The 27,520-nt window shown below is 37.4% G+C and overlaps 1 protein-coding gene across 1 annotated transcript in view; it reads right to left on the bottom strand.

Moving 5' to 3' along the window:
* DYNC2H1 (dynein cytoplasmic 2 heavy chain 1) overlaps window positions 1-27,520 on the bottom strand; it is a 380,708-nt gene that overhangs the window by 51,147 nt on the left and 302,041 nt on the right. Inside the window, 1 exon segment of the mRNA XM_043996879.1 lies at window positions 16,177-16,266. Coding sequence (XP_043852814.1) covers window positions 16,177-16,266 — 90 coding nt within the window.

The raw sequence follows: 27,520 nt of genomic DNA, 5'->3' as shown, positions 1-27,520 counted from the left end.
CTAGAATTAAAAACGAAGAGGAGGAGAACAGGCTGGCTTGTTTTGAAGAAATAACAAAATAATTTACCAATTCCAAGCCTCTCTCTGAAACAAAGACTTATCTTTTTAACACTAGTATTTTTCCTATAATGATGTGCTGCTGTGAGTCACAGAACACTAGCATCTGAATAAATGAAATTAAGAATCACCAAGTGGACAACGGAAAGCTATATAGTGAATGTAAGTAGGAGGCAAGGCAGCGACACTTAATAAATAAGGAAAGAAGTAAGAGAAGTGGCATATGAGATGCCATCAGAGAAATGTATAACAAGAAATAAACGTGGGCTGGCCATAAAGAAAGAGCAAGAACAAGAACCAACAGATAGATATCTGTAATATCAGAAAAACTATGAGGAAAGCTCATGGCAGATTTGGTGGATTCCCTATGGTGAACTTATGGAAGGACATGGATGAGGGTCACACATGATAAGCAGGCATGGACGTGATCTGTATCACTGTAATACAACAACATCAATGAGGTTGTGAACTCATTGGAGTATTGGAATACCAGGTAAAATGTAAGAATCAGAAAGAGTATAGTGCCTAGACAACCAACATACAGAGAAGTCATCCAATTATGCATCAATCTTTTTAGCCACATCCCTAACATGATAGAAATATCATCTTCTAAGGACAACAACAACAGCTCAGAGTGATGTTATGTCAATAGAAATCACTGCATTCCTAATTCACTTAGTGCAGATTGTGGAGGCAGTGAGTCACAATGCCAAACTGCCATGGACGCTTGTTGGATGAGTGATAATCCACAGCAAGTAATTTTAATTCTTTTAAAACCTGTATTGCTTTTATGAATTCTTCATTACAGAGGTAGCTAAATCACTTAACAATTACACTGACTTCAATTTTGTCCTTTTATTCTCATTGTTCAGCTTCTTTATTACTTTAAAGGGGAAACAACCCACTCTAATATTTGCTTTCATGTTGAATGGGAAAAAAAAAGTCTACAAGGGATAGAACAGGAGAAGCTAATTACCTCAATTGTGATTAATAGGTTTTTTTGGTTTCCCTACCTCCTAGAAGCTATAATGCCAGCTGTTTGTGTTTGCTTTAGAACAACAGTCTAAGGTAATAAAGGTCATAGGGCAATGAAATTTTCCTTGTTTTTAGAAAAGACAGATGTCATAAATACTCCTGGGAAGAGACAGTCTGCACAGGGCCTAGAAAACTACTGACAAGCAGATTAGTAAAGAGGTTTGAGTACCTGTCAATCTATCATGATTCTGACTACTGCCCATATTTGCCAAAAGCTTTATTTTAAAAAATATATTCTGTTTGGGGGCAGCTAGGTGGCACAGTGGATAAAGCGCTGGCCCTGGAGTCAGGAAGCCCTGAGTTCAAATCCAGCCTCAGACACTTGACACTTACTAGCTGTGTGACCCTAGGCAAGTCACTTAACCCTCATATTCTGTTTAATTCAAAGTCTATAATAAGACCTGAGTGAAAAATCTGATGGTTTTAATAGACATGTAAGAGAATAAGCTATCATGGAATGTTCTACATAGTTTACACTAAAAAAAAAGTTAATTCCACTCTCTTCTATAAGTTCCACATTTTTAAAGAAAATAAGTACACATGAATTTGATTCACTTAATTTAGTGCCTTTTTTCAGTGTGCTTGTTATGCTCTTATTTATTCTTGGTAGGTAATTAGGGAATTTCCTAAAAAGACAAAGTTTCATGATTCTTTTGAAAATTCCTGTTTGGGATAATGGTTTTTTAATATATTATTATAATTAAGAAGAATTGAAATCATCTATAAAGAGCAAAAAAAAAGTTTTCCCTCTCTCATATTTTATATTCACATATGTGATCTCTGGCAGTAATTGATATTCGTTGAAAATCATTGCATGCATTGATTCTAATGATTCTGGATATACATGAATGTTTGTATTCTGCTTATATCAGTAGGCTCTAAGTTTCTTGAGGGCAAAGACTATTTCACCTTTGAATATGTATTCCCAGAGCACAGAACATTGGCTGGCACATAGCAGGTATTTTTTAAAGCTTTTCGATTATTTGAAATATGTGTGTAGCTTGTAAGAAATTAGAACATTTTCCATCAACTTACTTGCCTTTCAGTCTTAAAAGGGATAGAGCTTAGTTATTAAATATTATTTACTGAAATAGTCTCTTACCCAGGAGGTATAACACCCAGGCCTACGGGGCCTTCCCCCATAAGGAAGGTAGGGGAGGACTGACACTAAATGTGAGGTCTTTTTCTGTCCCACTGCAGAGCAACTCTAAGGAAATCTTTAAGATAAAGCTTAAATATGACTCCTGTCTAGGTCTTCTCCCACAGCGGATAATAGGATTCATTCCAGAAAAGGTACTCAGTGTACAATATGAATAACAGGTATAAGTTAGCTTAAAACAAAAAAAAACCTCATGAGCACACATTAACAAATACAAAAAAGCAAAAACAAAAACCAGCCACTACATTCTTTTGAGAGGTAAAGCAACTTCGTGGAACTGCTGAAAAAGTTGAGACAACTATTTCACAAGTGACTGGGATCTTCAGGGTCTCAGCAACCGACAGATCCAGAGACTTAATGGGCAGCCAAATACGCCCCTTTGGCCCTGCAAGTTTCAGAATGATTTTGTTGGTATTCATCTTCTCCCCTAAGATGTGTGCTGTTAGGAGAATCACCTCCTGCTGGGCAGTTGGTGCCTGGCTCAAACTCCCCAGCTCTCAAACTCAGGAAGGCAGTTACTAAGACAGTTTTTCAGGATCAATATGCACTGGCCTACACTGATGGAAAGAAGCAGATAGAAGAAGCAAGAAGCCAGGGATTCGGGCTCTTCTAAACAAGCACATACACTTGTATATAGCCATCTCTGTAGCTTGGGAAAAGAGATAAGAAATCCCCTTCTCCTTTGCTTTAAGTCCACAGAAAAGAAAATACTGAATATATCCCAAAAGAGGCTGATGTGTTTTGTTGTTTTTTTTCCTCAGCTCATATAGCCCTCGGAGTGAGAAGCATCTCCTGAATCTCTACTAATCATCTTTGACACAACCCCTGAGACACTGGGGTTAATAAGATGCTGCTCCAACATTTCGGAAAAAGTCCATATCCTTCAGCCAGGGGCCAGAGGACATATCTCACAGAGAAAGGAGAGAGCATGTCAAGCTCCATGAAATGTGTTCTAGATCAGGGCTTCTTAAACTTTTTCCACTCATGATCCCTTTTTGCCTGAGAAATTTTTATGCAACCCTGAATACATAGGTATACAAAATAGGTATACAAATGCAACCCCAGGTACATAATTATACAAAATAGGAATACAAATGCAACCCCACGTACACAGAAATACGAAATAGGTATACAAATGCAACCCCGGGTACATAGGTATATGAAATAGGTATACAAATGCAACTCCGGGTACATTGGTATATAAAATAGGTGTACAAATGCAACCCCAGTACATAGGTATACAAAATAGGTATACAAATGAAACCCCGGGTACATAGGTATACAAAATAGTATACAAATGCAACCCCGGGTATATTGGTATATAAAATAGGTACACAACATTACTGCCAAATTTTTCATGACCCCTCACATTCAGTTACACAACCCCACATGGGGTCATGACCCACAGTTTAAGAAGTTTTGGCCTAGATCAAGGGATTCCTTTCATCACCCCTATCCAATTTATTGTAGACTAGAAGGTCAAGAGGGTCCCTTTGAATTCTACATCTATGATGCTATGATCCATATACATTAATTTTTCTATTACTTTATATATTTTTAAAACTTTAGTCTAATAATATAAACTTCTCTTTAACAATGAATATTTCATCCCTCTCTCAACAATGAACAAAAAAGTGGTGTCACTCTTCTCTATTAACTATAGTAACAGAGCAAAAAATATTAACATTTTAAACTGAGAAAACTTTCCCCAGTCATGGATCATTTCTAATATGAATTGGAGGATACGGTAAATGTTGACTTTAAAAGAAATTATTTTATAATTCTATTGACAAACTAACATAAAAAAGAATATTAAACCAAAATACAGAAGCAATATGTATATTTATATTTGCATTTGTTCTTCCACAACAAGCTAACTAAAATTCAGGGATGAATTTATAAAGAATCCATTTGAGAACAACTATAGAGGAATATCTAAGAAATATTTTTCCTCTTATTTCAATAGACTAAAATAGTAACTCTCTTGAGATTCACAGGGAAATTTTTTAAAATGAATTCCTGGGTTTATACATCTATTTCATACTTTGAAATTCCTATCTAATGTGTATTTTTTGTTAGGGATGATGCTTGTCACATGTCACTCATAGAGACTTTTACTCACTACACCAATTTAATCTTTTTTTTTTTTTTTACATTGTGAAGGCATTTTAATTTGCATCATGATCTATAAATAACAAACCCAAACATTAAATTAACATATTTTCAACGATTTTCTAAGAGTACATGTAAAAATGCTTATAGTTGCTGTGCTAACTAGCAATATGTAGCTTCAAAACAAATTATACTTTCTGTATACAAAGTTTCCATTTTATCTTAGGAATCAATTGTGTTACAAAGAGAGTTAAAAAAAGAAAAATTCAGGAACACTGAGAACATAATTATCCAAGACAGTTGTTTTACTTATTTATTCAAAAAAACGTTTCTGATGCTTCTCTCTTGAATGTTTCTGCATGATAAACAAGGAAATATAATAGAGAATATATTGACTTGGATAACATGTGAAGACATACCTGAAAATTACATTCAAGATAATCTGAAGAATATTTCTCTGTTGAGTCCCTCAAGTATTTTGACAAAAATACCAATTCTTACCTAAAGAACTCTAGGTCAACACCATGACAGGGAACTTTTCTACATTTCCATACTAACAAGTTTCCCAATTGTCTTATCACAGCACCATTTTCTGCCCCACTGCCCAACATATTTTTCTATACATATGTCACCTGAATTTTAAAAGCAAGATGCAGAACAGAAGGCACCTCCATTGGCTTTGACGTAACCTAGTAAAAATTAGAGAATTATAGAACAGGAAGGGAAAGATCACCTATTTCACTCTTTTCATTTTATGGATAAGTAAGAGACCCAAAGAAGTGTTTTGCTCAATCATATAGTTTTAGAGCTAGGGTTAACACCTAGGTCTTCTGATTCCCAGGCCAAAGCTCTTTTTGTGGTAATCTGTGAGTTGTCTTGGCATCACTTATGTTGGCCTGACTAATATTTCTAGGTGTCCTCTAGATATTCCTGCTATATAAATGACAGATGACAAATCAGACTTACATCCTATATCATTTGACATATACTTGTCTACATTGCCAAAAACAACCAAGATGAACTGATAGTGAAAAAGAATACCCTAAAATAGGGCACATTTGGTGGTTTAATTAACCCTAGCCTTTCCTGTAAGTCACTTCTTCATATCTCCATTATGAATTCTGCCCCATGCCAGGTCTACTCCAGGTCTACTCCTGTTAATTCAGTTTTTTCAAACTCTGAACCTTCCTGGAGAGAGGCAATAGAACCTCTCAGTGGGATATGGGATAATGGTCACAATTACTGGATAGACTTTACTATAACTTCCCAAAAAATACATCCCCCCCTTTTTTCAAAAAAAAAAAGCAAAATCTCGCTAACTTTGTCCTAACAATAGTAAATATAACCCAGAGATTATTTTGTTAACAAATGAATCCTTACCCCAGTAATTGCGGTCTTTGGGTTTACCTGAACACTATTTCATTTGCTTTTAGATCTTATGCTCCAATCTAATTTTTTCATTTTTTTTCCAATCTTTCCCTGTCTACTGATTTGTTCCCTATAAGCTACAAACATGCCCATGTCTCCTCCGTTCTGAAAAAAAAAAACAAACAAAAAAACAAAATCACTTGATCCTTGTGTCCCCACAGTCATCCTATCTCTTCTTCCTTTTATAGCTAAACTCCTTGAAAAAACTGTCTACCATTTTCTCTCCTCTCACTCTCTTAATCCTTAACAATCCAGCTTCTAACTTTATCATTCCCCCAAAACTGCTCTCTCCAAAGTTACTAATGTTCTGTTAGTTGTCAAATCCACTGTTCTTTTCTTTATCTTCATTCTCCTTTACCCTCTGTAGCCTCTGACATTTGTTATCACTCTTTCCCCCTTTTTACTCTACTCTCTCTAAGTTTTCCAGTCACCATTCCCTTCTGGTCCTCCTCTCACCTGGTGACTCCTGTTTCCCTTGCTGGATCTTCTTCCAAAGCACACCTTTTAACCATAGGTGTACCTCGTGGTTTTGTCCTCGACCCTCTTCTCTTTTCCATCTCCATGATGTCACTTGGTGATCTCATCAGCCCAAATGGATTCTATGACCATCTCTAAGCTGATGATTTTCAAATCTACCTACCTGGCCCCAAACTTTCTGCTGACTTCCAATCTTGCATCACCAACTGCTTTTCAGGTATCTCAAACTGGATGGCCAGTAGATATTTTAAGTCATTATGTCCAAAACACAACCAGGTATCCTTCTGGATTCCTTACTATCTCATGATTCCTAAATCCAATCTCTTGCCAAGACTTTTTCACTTTTGTAACATCTCTCATATAGACCCCCTCCTTTCCTCTGACACTGCTATAATGCTGGTGCAGGCCTTGATCGCCTTACTCCTGGAATATTCCAACAACCTGCTGGTGGGATTACCTGCCTCAATTCTCCACCCACCCCTTCCACTCTACTCCAATTCATTCTCTGTCATTAAAGTGATTTTACTAAAGTGCAGGTCCAATTATGTCATCACCCTACTCAATAAATTCCAGTGGCTCCCTATTACCTCAAGGAAGTGATACAAAATATTTGGCATTCAAAGACCTTCATCACCTGCCCCTCTCCTATCATTCTAGTCTTTTTAAACCACAGTCCTTGACACATACGCTACAATCCAATGATACTGCTCCTGGCTTTCCATGAACAAGAACCTCCATTTCTTAGCTCCAGACATTTTGTCTGTCTATCCCCATGCCTGGAATGTTTTCCACCCTCTGCTTCATCAACTGACCTCTCTAGCTTCTTTTAAGTCTCAACTAAAATTCTATCTTTTATTAGGAAGGCTTCCCCAAATACTTCCTAATTCTAGTGTCTTCCCTCAGTTAAATTTTTTCCTATTTATTCTGTATATGACTTGCTTTGGATATATTTGCTTGAATGTTAACTTTCCCCATTTGATTATAAGCTCTTTAAGGGCAGAGACTGTGTTTTGTCTTTTTTTTTTTTTTATTCCTAGAATTTAGCACAGTGCCTACAGTAGGTGCTTAATAAGCACCTACTTTATCTTAATCAGTACCAAATAGTGTTAATGCTTACCACTTTGCTTTATAATTTGAGATGTGGCAGTACTCCAAGCTCCCTTCCTTTCCTCTCATTTTCACTATTTTTGTCAGTATTTGAGATTCTTTGCCTTTTTATTCCTCCAGGTGAATTTTATTGCTTAAAACAAAAAACCTCTACAAAGTAATCTCTTGCGAGTTTGATTGGTATGATATAAGAAAAGTAATTAATTAGGTAATCCTGTCATCTTTATTATACTGATATCGCCAAACCATAAAACAAATTATTCAATTCTGTATTATGGTAAAAAGAGTTTTTATAGTTTTATTATATATTTGTATTGGTAGATAGACTCCAAAATATTATATATATATATATTCTTTAGTTATTTTGAATGCAATTTCTCTAGCTCTACTTGATAGGTTTTGCTGGTAACACACAGAATAACAGATATTTTGTTTGGGTTTATATCATGATATTTTGCTGAACTTATTGCTGTTTGAATTAATTTTATTTGAATCTAGGTTTCTCTAAGTAGACTGTCACACCATCTACAAAAATCAATAATTCTGTTTCTTCTTTTCCTATGGTCTCTTCCTTAATTTCTTTTTTTTAATCATATTTTTATGGTTAGAATCTCTATAACTATTTCAAACAATAGCAGTGATAATGGACACATTTACTTTTTTCCCAATCTTATTAAGAAAGGTCTCTAAAGTTTCTCCATTACAGATAATGCTATCTCTTGGTTTTAGATAGACAATATTCAGAATATATGGGGACTATCCTTTGTCTTTATGGTTTCTATGTTTTTAATGAAATGATTCTATTTTGTCAAAACCTTTTTCTGATTCTCTTCATATAAAATTGTGTTTTCTTTAGTTTCTTGTTTGTTATGAATTCTCCTATTTTCACTTTTGATACTTGGTTTTTCTCTTTCTCTTAAAAAACAAATAAAAAAACTCCTAGTTTTATTTACCAATTTAATTGTGCCTTTGCTATCAATTTTCTTAATCTTTGTTTTTCAGGATTCCTATTTTGCATTCAGTTTGGGTTTTTGATTTGTTGCTTTTCTAGCTTTTTTTCCCATTGTGTGCCCAATTCATTGATATCTTTTTTCTCTTTTGCTGATACAAGTATTTAGCAATTCAAAATTTCCCCCTAAGGGCTGCTTTAGCTTCATTTCAAAATGTTGATATGTCATCTCACTGCTGTCATATTTTATACAATTATTCATTGTTTTTATGACATTCTTTGACCTACCAAAATTCTTTAGGTTTGAGGTTGAATCTTTTCTTCAAAGGCGCCTTACTGATTATAGTATTTATTGTTTTGTGATAAGAATGTGTTTAACATTTCTGCTTTTCTGCATTTATGAGGTTTCTTTGACTTAGCATGTGGTCAGTTTTTGTAAAGGGTCCATTCACAGATTAGAAATATGTATATTTATATTCCCTTTCAATAATTACTAGAGATCTAACATTTTTAACTTTCCTAAAATTCTATTCAGAATTTTAATTTCTTTTTCCTAAATTAACATTTATTACTTGTTGCAGCTTTGGAGTTGAGTAAAAAAAAAAACGAATATTAAATTTGGAGGCAGAAACCCTCAGTTCAAATTCTAGCTCTTTTGTTAAGTCCCTTAATCTCTCTGGGCCTCAGCATCTTAACTGTGACATGAAGAAGTGATGCTAATTAAGATCCATCCAAGCTCAAAATCTATGATCTTATGAGCTTATATATTTATTAGGGGGGGTTTTAGGTCTAAAGGAGCCATTAGAGACTGAGGTCTCTAATGCTTATAATTTTTTTCTATTTCTTTCTAATTTGATTAACTTTCCCTTCAGTAACTTAACTGCAATGCCTTATGCATCCCTAGTCTCATAATTGTCTTTATCTTTTTAGTTTGTTTAGTCATTTCTCTGTTGATATGCTCTGAGAAAATCAGTTTGCTGGCCTACCTAATTACTCCTGGGATTGAGTTTGTGAGCCTAGTACCTCTGGGAGATACCCCACGTGCGTTATTTTCCTGGGTGCGGGACAAAGTATAAGATCTACTCTGAGCAACCTCCTGCTGGAGAACCCTTGGCATTGACTTTTGATTAGTCTATGCTCTATGCCCAATGTTGCTGGCCTAGGCTGGGTCTGAGTCCAAGATCAGCTCTAAGAGTCCATGTGTTACAGGCCTAGCTTGGGACTCTGGGCATTGAGTCATGGCCGTTGGCCCCTCTAGGATACTGCATAACTGCTGTTCTGGGAAAGGGGCTGTCTACAAATGGCTCTAGGCTGGTCCATCTTGGAGCTCTGGGTGCCCCATTTGGCAGCCTACTCCTATTGGCCTGAGCCCAGGCTATTTCCATGATCAGCTCTAGATATCCCTGTCCTGCTGCCCTAGCTCTGAGTTCTGGGAGTTCAATCTGTGGTCCCAGTCCCTCTATATACTACATTTATTGTCCTGATCATGTACATCTAGTTGAATTCTGAACGTGTAATCCTGAGCTAGAAAGATGATTCACTGTTGTTTTTCATTTAATTTCTTTGTCTCAACTAGTATTTATTTATTTATTTTGCAGGGCAATGAGGGTTAAGTGACTTGCCCAGGGTCACACAGCTAGTGTCAAGTGTCTGAGGCTGGATTTGAACTCAGTTCCTCCTGAATCTAGGCCCAGTGTGCTTTATCCACTGAGACACCTAGCTGCTTCTGCATTTAATTTCTTTGTAACTACTCAGTCTACTATTCTCACTAGATTATAGCTGGAGTAAGTATGGAGAGAGCTACACTGTACTGCTTCCTCTTTCTCCACCATCTTGGCAGCTCTTCTTAAATATGTTTCCACAGGGGCAGCTACATTGCACAATGGGCCCTAGATTCAGGAGGACCTGAGTTCAAATCTGGACTCAGACACTTGACACTTACTAGCTGTGTGACCCTGAACAAGTCACTTAACCCTCATTGCCCCCCACAAAAAAACCCCCTCATATTTCCAGTGTGTTTCTTGTTGATAGCATAATGTTGGATTCTATTTTTTAATCCATTCTACTACTCTTATCTATTTTATCAGAGTTCATATCATGAATTTTCACTATATATATACTCATATATACATATATATACCACTCATGTTCAATAAATAAACATGTACATATTTACATATATTTATATCTGTATATGCATATATGTATGTATATGTATATGCATATGTATGTGTGCACATCTATGTGTGTATGTGTATTTGTGTACCTTCAAGGAGCTCACATTCTAGTGGGAGAGGCAGCATGCAAATTATTATGTCCGGGCAAGACATACACAGTGGAAGGTAAATTCAGAGAGAAGGCAGAGGAGGAGAGAAATGAGGAAGTAAGTGTGGAAAAGGCCCAGAGTCAAGAGAGGGGAGGAACAAACAGAAAGCTGGTCAGTGATACTGGATCAGAGAGTATGTGGAGGGGAGGGAAGTCTAAGTCAGACTTGAAAGGTAGTGTGCTACTTGATACAACTTGTACGTCCTTCTATCTTGTGACGAACTAGATGACCAGAAATGTCCCCTCCTCTCCCTTCTTTGGTGGCTCTGTCTTGTCCCTAATCTCTTTATTTTTCCACCTTCCTCTGCAGAAAGGGTTTTATTGATGGTCGACTGTTGACTTTGTCATCTGTGCTTTTTCATCTCCACATGTCTATTAAGCTTTTAAATTTTGCTTTAATTTAACTGATTAAGAGACTAAAATTTCTGGTGTCTTCTGGAATCTCTTCCATATTCTGCCTTTAATTTGTCAATGTGGTAATCAAGTTTCTTTGCAGGTAGTCACTAGAGGTTGATGTGATCCTCCAATGACTTTACATCTTCAACAGCTCTTACAAGTTACTATTTTGTCATCTCTCCTTAGGTATATGAATTTATCTCTCCTACCACAACGTGTAAGGAACTATATTAGATATTTTGAGGGACAATAATAAAGATGACAGAAATGTGAAGAAGCTTCCATATAAAGAATATAAAATACTCCAGCATCTCTCAAAGTAAACAGCAGCGCTCTTCAAAATAAATCAGTTAAGACATAGAAAATAAATGGATCATGCAACAATGTATTAGTAATAAAATTACTTTTGAAGCTTGAAATATGTGTCTGTTGGAAAGTTGGAAGAAAGTATAAAGCCAAAGAGAAAATATAATGTCTACATAGGTAGAAAATCAGCATTCAGAAAGAGAAGGTGAAACTACAGCAGAGGAATCTCTGGAAGAGAAAGCAAGAGGATTTTTAAGAGAGACTGAAATTAATTTAATTTTAGAATGGACAAAAATGAGAATGACCCTGTCAAGAAAGGCTCTCTCTTTTTTTGGCTGGCATTGTGTGCATCTCAGTTTGAAAGTCATTGTAAAACATCTGTGCAGAAAAAAAAATTAACTTGTCTGAATTTATTGAGACTATCAAATTATTAGTAATATTCACATATAAGAAAATGTGGGTATCTATAGACCTCAAGAGAATGCAGCAGAATGAGGCATCCTCCCTAAGGAAACAATCAGGGTCAAATGATGGGGGGAAAAGGAGAAGGAATGTTAGACTGAATGTCCTCTAAGTTCTATAACGAGAGGTAGGTAATGGAAACATTTCACTTGGGAAAGCTAGAGAGGTAGACTTATTTGGATTAGAGATAAGATGGCTTCATTCCATCTAGTAGCATTTTCTATTAACATAAGCAGAGCCTCAAAATAATATTTTCAGACACAAGCTGATCAAGAGATGTCTGGGGAAAGACTCTCATCAGTGATAACCATACTGGTCATCTAATTAGTGTAAGATCCAGTTCTGAATCTCTGCTAATCTTACACATGACAGTATGGAAAGGTGTAAGATCAGACTTTTCTCTCTGGTGCCTTAAACAAACTCAAGACAAGTATACTAATTAGGAGGCTATTGAAACAGTTTGTGTGAGAGGTGATGAGAGGCTGATCTAAGCTAGACGCTTTATGATTAGAAAGAAAGAGACAGATGTAAAGGATGTTCTGGAGGTAGAATTAATAAGATTTAGCAAGGGACTGGACAATGTGAAATGAGGTCAGTGTATGCCCCACCAGCAGGGTCCACTGCCAGAATAAATCCAACATGAACTATTCAGTGCAGTTTCACATTCTGGGGCCCTGTTCTTTAAGTAACTCTCCAGGGAAACTAGAACAGAGGCAGATCAGCTAATCAGCAAGGGGAAGCTTTCCATGATAGGTTTTATAGTCCTTACTGAACCACTGCTTTGAGATAGTTGGGGCAGTTCCCTTGCATTGTAAGTGGCCATTTAGAGCCTCAATGACTGTACTGGAGTTGGGACATGTGAGTTACTTCTGCTGCCAAATAGAAACTACCAGTGGATGTGAGAGCCCTTAACTCTTTTGGATGACAGTTTCCATGTTAGCTGAGACTGTGGAAGACTGAGCTTGCATAATAGATTAGAATATGATTTGAGAAAGCTTCACCTAAGATGCAGAATCAGCTTTGCAAAGAGTTTATGAGGGACTTCCATTAAGATGGTGGAGCAGGGGCAGCTAGGTGGCGCAGTGGATAGAGCACTGGCCCTGGAGTCTGGAGTACCTGGGTTCAAATCCAGCTTCAGACACTTAACACTTACTAGTTGTGTGACCCTGGGCAAGTCACTCAACCCCAAATGCCTCACTAAAAAAAAAAAAAAAAAGATGGTGGAGCAAAAGTTATATCTTAGTCTAAGTCACAGTCTCACTACCTCAAAATAAGAATAAATGCACCAAATAAATAAAAATCACAAAATCAATAAGAGAAATAAACATTTTGTAACAGTATAATCCATATCGGGGAGGGGGGAGACCGCTACAAAAGGCCATGTTACTCAGCCAGGCCTACATTTTTAAAAGATTATTTATTCTTGTTTTGGCTGTGGTGGTTTGTGTTGTCACCACAAAATTTCTTCTTGTAGTGAACTACTATGATGCCTTACCCCTTCCCAAATATGGAGGAGAGAGCACTGAGTTTACTCAGCTTTCTGGAATAGATGACAAAATTTCAAATAAAAGAAATAAAATGTTTCCACAAAGCATATCATGATATAAGTGTCATGAAAATCCAGGGAAGAGAAATTATTCAAAAAGAAGTGCTTGACAATGCAAACAAACTAAATTGAACCATCTATACCTGCAGAGTAAGAAAAAAGGATGAGGGGTGAGGAAAGACCAGAAGGTTTAGATGTCAAGAGAGTGTTTGTTGGTGGCTCTGCAGAGAGCAATGGCAGTCATGCAGTGGTGGGGATAGAAGGCAGTCTTCAAGCATTTACGAACTGAGTGAAAATTGATGTCATTGTCTACTGGAAAGAACACTGCATTGGTAATTAGGAGACTTGTGTCCTAGTTTCAGTTTCACTACTAACTAGTTATAGGACAACAGCCAAGTCATTTATCTTCTTTAGATCTCAATTTTCTCATGCAGAAAATGAGGGAATTGGACTATATAATATCTAATGCCTTTTCAAGCATTACTTGTGTTCTAAATTGCATAGGTACTGGGGGCAGCTAGATGGCGCAGTGGTTAAAGCACCGGCCCTGGATTCAGGAGTACCTGAGTTCAAATCTGGCCTCAGACACTTAACACTTACTAGCTGTGTGACCCTGGGCAAGTCACTTAAGCCCCATTGCCTGCAAAAAAAAAAAAAAAAAAAAAAAAAAAAAGAATACTTTTTTTTAAATTGCATAGGTACCAAATGAGCACATATGACATGTTACTAAGCAACGACTTTTTGAAGAAGTATATGACACATTCTTTTTGTTCTACTCCGCTAATTTTAACCCTATTTTCTTATCCACTATTCTTCTATGGGCTACAGAATGCTACTGTAAAAAGGTGGTTCAGGAGTGGCAAAATGACAAGTGTTCACCAATAATCTACATGATCTCTTTCTCTTTCCTTTACATTCACTTGTTGAATTAAATAGATTAGACACTAAATCACTATCATGCTAAAAATGGTGCTTCTTACTTTCAGCAGTAATTATCAGTGGGGCAGCTAGGTGGCACAGTGAATAGAGCACTGGTCCCCTGGCCCTGGAAGACCTAAGTTCAAATCTGGCCTCAGACACTTGGTACTTAATAGTTATGTGACCCCGGGCAAGTCACTTGACCCTGATTACCTCAAACATCTGAAGTCATCTTCGGTCATGCTGATATATATCTTGTCACTGGACCCAGATGGCTCAGGAGGAGAGAATGAGGCTGATGACTTTGCACAGCCCTCCCCCACTTAAATCCAATTCACTGCAAGTCATGACAACACTTCTCAATGTCATGGTTCTCTTTGAGAACAAACGACAACCACCAGCAGCAATTATAAGTAATGAAATGTGAAAGTACAGTTGCAAGCTTCAATATTAACTGTATGCAACAGGATTCTTATTGGGCATTGAAGGCTATTTTGGGTCTGCTTACTCTTAGATAGTAGGAGGAAGTATATTCCTTGGTTCTGGGAAAGCCTGCTTGGATCCTGTTTGACAACCTTCTGTTGTGCTCTGACTCACCCAGGAATCATTTGACCTCTGTTACTTGGGGCAGGAGAAGGGATATTTCCCCCGTGAAAGTGTCCTATTTTCGAAATCCCCCTCAAATGTGGTTAACAAAACAAAATTAACTCAACCCATTAACAGCAACAGATGCTATTCCTTCACTTTGTTCACACCATACAAGAAAAAACTCTCTACCATGTGTTTTCTCTTTATAATAAGACAGGAAAAATCTCAGAACTAAATTCTTAGGCAAGATTCTAGTGATCTTAGTGTGCGGGCAGGTCCCGCCAGCTCTATTTAGTTCCCTAGTTTCTTTTTGGTGTCCATATAGAAATATCCGTGTCCCTTCTATCCTTGCCATTCGGATCCCCATTTTTTCCTAGGACCATAAAGATATGTTTTATTTCTCTCGTGAGAATCACAGATAGACACAAAGGGTCAATTGAGAAAAGGATTTGTAGTCCTTTCCTGTGGGAAAAGAATACATATGAGCATCCTGACTATGAAATCACATAGAGTTTCTACTCAATAGAAATCTCTTGGTAAGCTGTAAATTCAACAGTCTAACTCCTTGGAATGGCAACCAATGAAAATACAGTTCCAGCTATCCAAACAGTGGAATTATTTTCTACCTGCTGAGTGTCTGTCTATATCTTCACTGTATCTCAGTCTCTCTATACTGTGGAAATGATAATACCGACTTATAATAGCAACTTCTTGCTTTGTGTGAGACTTCAGCTGAGTTCAACCTGAGTTTATTTCATGCCAGCTCCTGTATTCTGAAGGTCTAGTTATTCTCTGTTAGCTTTTACTAGCTTGAAACACTGGCACTCCTAATCTTCTGTGTTTAACAATTGCCCTTCCCTTTTTATATTGGATACAGGGATTCTGTTTTCCCCTCCTCCAAATCTGACTACTGAACCACCATCACCACCCCAAAGGTGCTCGCTCAGGAAAAAGAGGTGAACAAATCACAATCACTCTAAGCAAGCCCTCTGACACTAGAGCCTTTCTCCTCACTCTAATACATGTCTGAGAGAGGAGATGGTCTTTGCCATTGAGGGAAAAAAATCTCTCTTTTGAACTAAAATGTAGAGTTAGGCTGCCGGCAGGTGGCAGCTTTGCTAACACACTGAGTTCAGAGCATGCACTGTTAAAGGGATGAAAATGTGCGTGTGTGACTAGACAAAAACATTTTTTCACAGTGGCTATTTAATAAATTCCTCTGATCCTCCAGTTGGGGAGGGGGTCTCAGATACTAACAGGCCTGTTTTAATACATTCACACGATGACAATCACAGAAGAATAGGATTTTACCTGTATTGCAAGTGCCCGAGCTACAAGACCTCGAAGATACTGTAAGGGATCTTCTGGGCCTTCCCACTTGCTCTGCCATATTAGAGGACACTGCAATAAAAAAGTCATAATTAATGTATTAGTCATCTTTGGATTTCAATATAACAGATGGAAAAGCTACTTAAGGTCTCCTATTATGGGCATGTTTCATTCAAAACACAATAGCTTTTGCCTTCACAATCTCTCTGCCATCTGGACACTTCCTTCCATTCAGGACCTCATCACCCCTCATGGGGCAGCTTGGTGGTACAGTGAATATAGCACTGACCCTGAAGTTGGGAGGAGCTGAGTTCAACTCTCGCCTCAGATGCTTACTAGCTGTGTGACCCTGGGCAAGTCATTTAACTCCAATTGCCTTAAACATCTGGGGCTATCTCCAGTCCTCCGGATGTATATCTTGCCACTGGACCTAGATGGGCTCTAGAGGAGAGAGTGAGGTTGGTGACTTTGCAGAGTCCACCCTCACTTAAATCCAATTGAGTGCAAGTCATGACATTACCCCGATGTCATGGTCCTCTTCAGGAATGAAGGACAAACAACAACAGCATCATCCCTCACCTAGATTATTGCAATATTCTATTGTCTCCCTGAAGCAGTATTTTTCTATTCCAGTAGATCATACATACCTGTTGTGAAAGTAATTTTCCTTAAGCACCAATCTAGGATAAAATATAAACTCTTATATCTTGCTTTTAAAACCCTATATAAACTGGCTCTAATCTATCTTTCCAGCATCAGTGGCTATTACTTTGCTTCCCACATCATGCAAAATTGCCCTCTTTTTGTTTCTCACAAAGGACAATTCATCTCCCACCTCCTTGCCTTTGCCCTGGATTTTCTACATGCATGAAATGTACTCCTTCCTTGCCACCACCTTATGTCGTCCCCTTCTTCCTTTAAAATGTAGCTCAAGAATCAGCACGAAACCTTTCCTGCCCCAATGTCCAAATGTCCTTGTATTTTATATACATTTGTATTTATTCTGTATATATTTATGGATGCATTTGATGTCTCCTGTATATGAATGTTAAGCTCCTTGTGAGTAGGAAATGTTCTATTCTTTGTATCTGTATGACCAATACCTAGCACAGTGTCTGGCATCTGGTAGGCACTTTATACTTGTTGGTTGACACTGCTGCAGAAGCCCATCTCTTTAATACCTATATTCTCTCCATAACACCACAATTATGTTTGCAAATCATGTAATATATTGTTCTAAGAGAAATGAGAATTAAAGGTAGTGCATTGTAGATATAAGTAGGTTAAAGCATGTTACTGACCATGTTACTGAGGAAACACCTTATTAATGACATGTACATCCAGAAAATGAGGTAAGCTGATCATGTTATCAGAATAAGGGACAATAGTTAGACTGTTCAAGTATTACAATGGTATTCTCAAGACATTAAAAGACTCAGTGGAAGGCCATCAGCTCAATAGGAGGATTCTCTATGAAAGAGATGAATGCCACATAATATGGAAAGGCACAGACAAGCTGTAATCTACAGTTGTCTTCATTCTAACCTACTAATGTCATATTATTTGGAGGCAATAAATTCATGAGGGCAGGAACTGTCTTTTTATTTTCTTATTTCCCTTATTTCTTAAGCACCCCTTCACTTTAAGATTTTTATGTCACTGTCTTTTATATAAAAGTGGTTAATTGTATGAGCCACACACATGGTAAATTAGTCTCATTACTTTATAGCCAGAAACTACAAACACCACACATTGTTAATGTGAATTATAGGTAATTCTCTAAATCTGGCTAACTTTTATTTTTTTTTAAAATGAAACAAGTGTCATTAAGTTTTATAATAAAGATCTGAAAGGTCAAAATATGGCTAAATTCTTAAGTTATTGGTGTGAAAATTTTCAAAGAACAAGTATGTTTTTACTATTATACTTTAAAAAAGATTTATATATTTTAATATATGCATTTAGATATTAAATCATGGAAAGGTATGATGCCATGGGCTAGTTTACATGGCACCAATAAAATATGTCAATTTAGTAGTTCATCGTAGCAACAGTTCCATTCAGTAGAAACTGTTAAACTGGAATGTTCATGCAATAGTCTTCCATATGGTAAATATGCCTAAAATAGTTCCTGATACTACTAAATAAAAGAATAAAATTCATAGGCCCTTGATTCAGAATTGCCAGGTGATGGTGATCTTGTCTTAGTAGTCATGCAAAAAAGACCTCCCAAGATCTTTCCAGCTTTAAAATTCCATGATTCTTTGATTCTGATTTTAATAGTATAAGTATAAATGGCATTATTCCATCCTGATATACAGAAATTTGGATGTTTAACAATAAAAAAGAGTAGATAGAATGATTTGCTTAAAAAGGATTATCAGTAAACATTTATTAAGCACTTACTATGTGCCAGGCACTGTGCTAAGCACTAGGGTTACAGAGAAAGGTAAAAAACAGTCTGCACTTTCAAGAATCTCACAGTCTAATGGGGAGTGGGGTGAGACAACATGCAAAAAATTATGGACAAAAAGATATAAGTAGGATAAAATGGAAATAATCAATAGAGGGAAGGCACTAGAATTATTGGAAACTGGGAAATGTTTCTTGTATAACACAGGATTTTAACTGGGATTGAAGGGGGCTAGGGAAGCCAGTAGGCAGAATTCCAGACATGGCAGACAATCAGTGAAAATGCCCAGAGTCGAGAGTTGGAGTGTCTTATTCAAGCAATAGAAAGGCATCTAGTGTCACTGGATCAGAGTACGTGGGGTAGTGTGTAAAGTTTAAGAAGAGTAGAAAAGTAAGAAGAGGTGGAGGATTATGAAAAGTTTTGGATTTTCTTTTTGATTCTGGAGGTAATAGATATTGGGACTTACTGTTGGGGGAAGGAGTGTCACATGATCAGACCTGTGCTTTAGGAAGATCAATTTGACAGCTGAATAGAAATTGAACTAGAAACATCTGTGTCAGGGGAACAACCAGCAGGCAACAAATAGCCCAGGTGATGTGATAGGCTGATGAGAGCCTTCACAATGGTGGTAATGAGCATCTGAGTAGAGAAAGGGTATATGGAAAAATGTTACAAAGTTATAATTAGTAGGCCTTGGCAGAGACTGGATATGAGGGAGGGAACACTGATGAAGAGTTAAGGCTGACACCTAGATTTTGAGCGTGGGTGACTGGGAGAATAGTGGCACACTGGGCAGTACCTGAAAAGTTAGGCACAAGAGGTCTGTGTGGAAGGACAATGAGTTTGTTTTGGGATATCTTGAATTCAAGCTGTCTGCAAGAAATCCATTCTGAGATTTACGGTAGGAAGTTGGAGATGATAAACTGGAGTTAGAAGGTAGTGTCCTGATCCAATGCCTCCTTATGACCTGAAGGTAACTCTGGGGACCCAAACCTGGCTCTATCATAGCTAAATGTGAAGAGACTTATCATAGATAGGAATCTGCAAAATTAGTAAAGAAGCATTAGTAAAGCAATTAGATTAATTCTCTCTAAAAAGCAGATTTTTTTTTTTCAGAAGAGAAAGCGGGCTTTGTGTAAGCTGAATCTGGCCTAGGTTAGGAAGAGTAAAAATAAATAGCTTTGATTTAACATCAATATTAAAACGCTGAACTTCAAAAAGAATGAAAATTAATTGGAACAGCTCAGTGAAAATGATCAGCAAAGATTGCTCCCAAGAACCTTTCCCTCTGAAAAGACTGAACGACTTCTTTCACGCTTCCTTTTCTGCACTGAGAAAGCAGTATAGATGTGGCACCTGTGGGAAGTCAAATGTAAGAAACTGCTTCCAAACCTGAGGAATGGAGCTCTGCCAAATGACCATATTCTGCAAAGTGTACAAGTGGAGCCCAGAGCATAAAGGTGGCAGCCTGAGATGCCAGTATGTTACAGGAGGCATATGGCATGGTACAGTGGAAAGAACCCTGATTTACAGAGTCAGGGCCCCTGTGTTTAAATCTCTGTTCTCTGATTTGTGTCACTTTGAGCAAAGCCCTTAACCTCTTTCAGTCTCAGTTTCCTCCACTATAAAATTAGGCAGTTAGAGGAGACAATTGCTAAGGTATCTTCCAGTTAATATTTTCTATCCCTGATGGTAAAGTAGTTCTTTCTCATACCAAATCTAAATCTACCTTTGTAACTTCCACCTACTGTATATCACTCTATCTTCAAGGGTCTAGCAAAACAACTCTAATATGTCTTCCATAGGGCAGCCCTTTCAGGACTTTAAAACTGCCATCAAGTCTTCCCTAAGGCTTCTCTTCTCAAGCCATCCTCAAACTCACCAGCCTGTTTGTGTTCCTCTAGACATTCTCTGCTTGACTAATGGTCTTCCTTAAATGCGGTGCCTGGAATTTAACACCATACTCACGGTATCATGTGATTGGATACTGCAATTCTCAAGAATCTGGCCAACAGTCTCACTGATAAATCTTGCAGAGAATCTGGTTATCCCTACCAGAATTCAATCTTGTTAACAGTGGATTGTTAATCTCTGTCTTCACACACACACACCAATAGAGGCTATTTTATATTTGCTATACAACCCTCAACTCTTTATTACAGAGGAAGTTTGGGATGTGAGAAAGGAAGAGTTCCAAATATTAAGCACTGACACACCCTCAAGAACAAGGTCACTGGAAAGGATTTCAGAGGCCACTGAATCCACCCTGCACTTGAAGAAGGATGTGTCCTGTAGTCTACCCAACATGTGGCCAGCCTTTGCTGGAAGACATTAGGCTTATACAAATCCTTCCTAAATGTGTTGGCCAGAGCAAAAGGTAGGATTCTGGATGAGATGTGAGCATGGCAAAGTAAAACTAAGCCCCTTCCCAGTCCTGGACATTATGCCTCTCTTTGTTTAGCGCCTAAGACTTTAATGGCTTTTCTGGCTGCCATATTAGCCTGCTGACTCATACTGAGCTTGTAGTCTACAAATGTATATAGACATGACCTTCACAACATTAATATTATGTACAGTGTTCCTGGGCATCTCTTGCTAAAAACCACTAGCTCTAGAGTCAGGAGCTAGGTTCAGGGACAGCTAGACGGCGCAGTGGATAGAACACCGGCCCTGGAGTCAGGAGTACCTGAGTTCAAATCCGGCCTCAGACACTTAACACACACTTACTAGCTGTGTGACCCTGGGCAAGTCACTTAACCCCAACTGCCTCACTGAAAAAAAAAAAAAAAGAAAGAAAGAAGGAGCTAAGTTCAGATTGTACCTCTAATACAAGTTACCTGTGTAACCTTGGGCAGGTCATTTAATTTAATTTCCCTGGGCCTCACTTTCCTCCTGTGTAAAATGAAGGTTTTGGACCAGACTAAGGTCTCTTTCCAGCTCTAAACCTATGATCCTAGGTTCTCTAGTAGATAATAAGTTTCTTAAGAGCAGGATTTATGTCACAATTGTCTCTGTATCACTACTAGCACCAAGTACAGTGTCTTGCACATGTAACTATTCAATAAACATTTGTTGAACTTAATAGAAAAATGTCTCAAGTGCAAATTTCATTAGAAACTATAACAAAAGTCATACTTTTTGTATATAAATGTTTAAAAATACAGATGGCCAAATGTCTTCTAATAATTTAAGTATATGGCCTCCATTAAAAAAAAAAAGAAATAATTTCACTGAGGAATAATTCCAAGGATTTTGAACTCTGGCCTTTTATGAAAAATATTTTAAAAGGTAAAAAATATCTAAAGTTTTAGAATGTAACATGGATGAAGAATATATTAGTTAGGTTTTTGCCTCTTGTGAATTGACTCTTGAGTTTTACCTAGTTTTGGTTGGCAAAAAAACCCCTGTATTTCCTAAACAATGAGTGGAAATACTGAGCATTTCTAAGAGGATTTAAGAAGACTGAACTTTAGAAAATAGTAGAAAAACAATCTCAGAATTGCAGAGATGGAAGGAATCTCAAAGGATGGCCAATTGAGCATAAATTCTCTGTACCAGATACCCACACACAAAGTCAGCCTATGCTTGACTTGCTTTCAAACCTTGAAAACAATTATCATTTGTGCTCTAAATCTTCTCTCCTTCAGCCTAAACATTTCAAGTGCCATCATGCATGATCACCATTCTGGATGTCCTCTTCTGAACATTCCTGTTCTCAAATACGGTGTCTAGAATGTAATGATGAAACTGAGGCAAACAGGGTTAAGTGACTTGCCCAGGGTCACACAGCTAGTGTGACCAGATTTTAACTCAGGAAGATGAGTCTTCCTGTCTCCAAACTTGGCACTTTATCCACTGCGCCACCTAGCAAGTGCTCGCTGCTAAAGAAATGAAATTAAGGTATGAAATAGCCTGATCTAGATGTGTTTGACTAACTGACTGACTGACTAGGAGTGAGAAAGAATGAATTCAAATCCTGCCTTTAACACTTAGCTGTATGGCAACTTGTCAGCCTTATTTTCCTCATATATAAAATGGGTATAACAATAGCCCCAATACCTCATGAGGTTGTTGGATGGATCATAGGACAAAATATATGTAAAAAGTTTTGTAAACTTGAAAAAGTTCCATATATGTTAGCTCTGATGATGTCATACTGAATTTGTGTGAACACTATTGTCTAGATTTTCACAAGCTGTATTGTAATACAGTCTACAGTTTCTCTTAGAATAAAAGCAGCTGAGCACAAGCTATAATTAGTTCGCAGACACCATGTTCTTCCTCTTAAAAAAAAAGGAACACTCTCTGTTTTCTAGTCCCAAGGTATTTACTCCATTCTCCATTATCTTTAAAAGATCAGTGGCTCAGAAATGACATCCACTCATTCTTTTATTACCCTGGGGTGTTGTCTGTCTAAGCCTATGATTGGGGTAATCAGTCAGGAAGCATTTATTAAGTACTTATTATACGCCAGGTTCTATTCTAAATTCTAAGAATACAAACAAAGGCAGAAACAGTCCCTTCCCTCAAAGAATTCAATGCTAACAGGGGAGGCAACACAAGTAACTATAACAAATAACTATTTCCATTGAAGATATATGTGATGTAAATAGAAGGCATGTCAGAGGAAAGGTACTAGCAGTGAAAGTAGGGGACAGGGAAAAGCTTCCTTAAGAAGGTAAGATTTGGGGCAGCTAGGTGGGGCAGTAGATAAAGCACCAGACCTGGATTCAGGAGGACCTGAGTTCAAATCCAGCCTCAGACACTTGACACTTACTAGCTGTGTGACCCTGGGCAAGTCACTTAACCCTCATTGCCCCACCAAAAGAAAACAACAACAAAAAAAAAGAAGGTAAGATTTGATCAGGCTGAATTGAGGAGAGAGAGCATTCCAGGTATGGGAGACAACCAAGGCACAGAGTCAGAAAATAGAGAGTTATTTATAAGAGCGAGCTAGTAAAAAACAAAACAAAACAAAACAAAACAAAAAATAAAGAGCTAGTAAAGTTGAATAATAAAAGTATGTAGAGGCAAGAAAAGTATAAGACCATAAAGTAGGACAGGTCTAGGTTGAAAAGAACTTTTAATGCCAAACTAAGAATTTTATACTTGATTATGGATGTAATAAGGAGCCAATGGAATTTATTGAGTAGTGGAGGGATACATGGTGAGACCTATGTTTTAGGAAAATCACTTTGCCAGTTGAGTGAAGGATGTACTGGAGTGGAAAGAGACTTGATAAAAGGAGATTGCAATAATTTGGGCATGAGGTGATGAGGGTTTATACCAAAGTCTATGTGAGTGGGGAGAAGGCAAAGTATAAATGGAGAGAGAGAGATTGAGATTAGGATCAAAGTGGGTACAATCTGATGGGGGATAGGATCAAGGGCACTTGTTAAGGGCTTTGCCTTGGCAAGGAGAACGAGCACCTCCTCATATAAGACAGGGGTGAAATAGAAGATAGTTGGGGAAGATGCCTGAGTGATATGAAATGAGAAAAGAAGAGGGAGATCTTGGTTTTTAGCCTCAATTTTTTTTTTCTTTTTGATAAAGTATGAGGCCAAGTCCCCTAATGAGAGTGGGAGGAGGAGGTACCATGGAAGGTTTAAGAAAGGATTAAAAGAGTTGAAACACTGTGATGAACAGGACAGTAAAGGGCTGATGGAGGTGCTCCTCTCCTACCTATATATCTTGACTATCAATTCCTAATAGAATTTGTCTTTGGCAGAAAAACAAAAAGACAAACAAACAAACAAAAACCAAGTGTTGAGCTGCTCTGCTTTCTCTCTGCTATCCTTTATCACATTTACCTAGGACAGTGGACATATCTTTTGGTCAATAAAGCTAAAAAACATCACTTTCTGCTGGTGCTCCAAATTTCCTTCATTAACTCCTTCTGAACTTTAGCGATTCTAAAACTAACCGTGTAGGACCATGACATGTTTTTAAAATGTTCCTTCATCATATGCCTCAGCTTCCCTCTACTGAACATGTCTTTAAAAATCTAAATTGTTTGATGAGTTCAGTTCCCTGTCCATGTCTCTTTGGAAAACAACTCCTCCCCCACCTACCTACCCCCCCTTTTTTTCCTCCTTTGCACAATCATTTCTCTTTGGGTCTTTACATTTAAAATTTTCAGAAATGCTTATCATTCCTGGGCTGATATCCTCTGTACAATTTCGTACTGTGGGATCTTATTTATCCTTTTTAGAATGTTTTGAAATCTGCTCTACCCAAATCTATAGTGAATATTAGGTTATTCCCTGCTTTATTTTCCTTTAATATGTCATATCATAGATGGAGCACTCACTTACCACCAAGTTTTTAATAATTTCTACCCAACCAACCAGTTGTTATAGGTGAGAATCAGGTAAGAAACTCAATTGCTATGACTTATTTCTCTTTTAAAGAATGAAATTCTTCTCTCCACTTTGCATCTGCTGGCCTAACTGGTTTCAGTTCCACAGAACAAGATGCAGGTCCCTTTCAGGATAAGGTCATCACTTCTAAACTCACTACCATCCTGCTAACTCCCGCCTTAATTGACACTACCTCCCCCAGCTTCCTCTCTCCTCTGAAAGAAGGGCAGGAGAATGGAATACCAAACTCCTCCCAATGCTTTGATTTATAGAAGGCAGAAATTAGACTCAGTTGACTGCATCTGCTGCCTCCTTGGTTTCAACTCCATGGAACAAAATACCCCCATGCTGGGTACCCTCTGTTGTCCTCTCTCCAAATCTCACTTTCCTGCCTCCTTTTTATGTTGTCTCCCCCTTTAGATTATAAGATCATTGAAGGAAGGGACTGTCTTTTTATTAGGTGTATCCCCAGTGCTTAGCACAGTCCCTGACACATAGTAAGTGCTTAATAAATGTTGATTGGATTGGGAATTATCACTAAGGTAGGTCAGAAATTACTAGCTCCTCTGATTTTAGGAGAGAAAGAGCTCTAAATGATTTTGCGAATAATTAAAGTTTCCCATTATTATTATATTTGTGGTGTTTCCTAGAATCTTCATCTTTTCTCTCTTTCAAGTGGTGTCAGCACTGGTGTCAAACTCAAATAGAAATGATGGCCACTAAACTATTCAAAAGGATCCTTGTGGGTCACATATTGACTGAAAAAATCACATATTAACATTATGTATATTCTATTGTATTTTATTGTTATTTAAATTATATTTTAATCTGGTTTGGGTCACACACAGCAGTGTGGGGGGATTCAATGTGGCCCACAGGTTGTGTGTTTATAACCTCTCATCTACAGTTTAATCTAATCATATTGATGCTATGATCAGTCTCTACATTCTTTCTGCCCCTGCTGATCTTTACCCAAATACTGTCCACCGTGGTTACCCCTCCACTGATTCATCAATTTCCTCAAATGAGTACAACTTCTTTATATATGATAGTATTCTACTTCCATCCTTTTGATGGTGAAGTGGATAGACTTGGGGCCTGGAATCAAGAAGACCTGAATTTAAGGCTAGCCTCAGACACTTAGTAGTAAAGAAACAAAACAACAACAACAACAACACTAACAACAAACAAAAAAAAAGCTAGTTTCTCAGTAGGACATCAACTTACTAGCTGTATGACCCTGGGAAAGTCATTTCGCCTCTGTTTACCGCAGTGTCCTCATACATAAAATTGGGACAATAATAATACTTACCTCCCAGGGTTGTTGTGAGGATTAAAGTGCCTAGCATAGTGTTTGACACATAGTAAGCATTATATAAATCTTAGCTAGATATATCCTTCCATACTCATATTCTAGTCCGTGGTCTGTTGGATCTAAGATTTAGTAATACTTATAGGGTCAAATTTGCTTCATTGAGTTAAACTTTGTAGTTTATCTTGCTTACAAAATTTGCATATACTTTATGTATTTGTGTATCAACATCTGACACCAGGAGTTTTATCATGGGCTCCATTCTTAGATTTCACAAAATGCCTTACAGTATCAGAAGGCTAAGACTTCTAGGAAATATATTTTTCTGGTAATTTTAAGTACAAAGTTTTCTCTTGTGGAAAAACAGTCTCAGAATTCTTTATTTTCAGTGTCAGTTTTACTGACACTGAGATAATCACAATGATGTTTATTAAAAAAATACATTAGTTTTCCTTATATACTATGGTTGCATCTTTCATAGCTCTTTGGCTCTCCCCTAAGGTCTGAACTTTTTTTTTTTTTTTTTTGCCAAATCTACTTAAGAAAGTGATACATAACACTCTCTCACTGGAGAGTGCTGATGAGCTTTCATGACTGACATCATGTCTTCCTGTACTTAGAAAAAAACTGAAGACTTTAAAATGAAGAGTATGTTTCTTGTAGCATTTTGACAGCCATTGCTATTACAGATATTGTGGAAAATATAGAAAAATAAAAACTGATTAAAAGAAAACATAAATAGCAGGAAAAGATCTTCTAAAACAGAAGTTCTTTACCTTCTTCACCAGACCCTACTGCCAATGTAGTGAAGTATATGTACCCTTTCTCAGAGTAATATTTTTAAATGTATAAAATAAAATATACAGGATTGCAAAGGAAACTATGTATTTTGAAATAAAATTATAAATTTATTTATTTTTTTTTTGGTGAGGCAATTGGGGTTAAGTGACTTGCCCAGGGTCACACAGCCAGTAAGTGTTAAGTGTCTGAGGCCGAATTTGAATTCAGGTCCTCCTGACTCCAGGGCCAGTGCTCTATCCGCTGGCTACCTAGCTGCCCCTAAAAACCCTTATTCTAAATTGAGTGTTTACCCAAGATGTATGGGGAAAAGGGCAAAATGTCCAATAAGTATTTTCCCAAGGTTGAGAGAGGAAATTATATTGTCTAGATTGAGATTAAAAGATATGGTATATTTATATTCTGAGTATAAAACTTCTATTAACTTTGACTGTTATGATCCCA

This window comes from Dromiciops gliroides, chromosome 3 (assembly GCF_019393635.1).
Source record: "Dromiciops gliroides isolate mDroGli1 chromosome 3, mDroGli1.pri, whole genome shotgun sequence".
Lineage (NCBI taxonomy): Eukaryota > Metazoa > Chordata > Mammalia > Microbiotheria > Microbiotheriidae > Dromiciops > Dromiciops gliroides.
The sequence above is the reverse complement of the archived record's forward strand: the minus strand, read 5'-3'. Positions and strand labels throughout refer to the sequence as shown.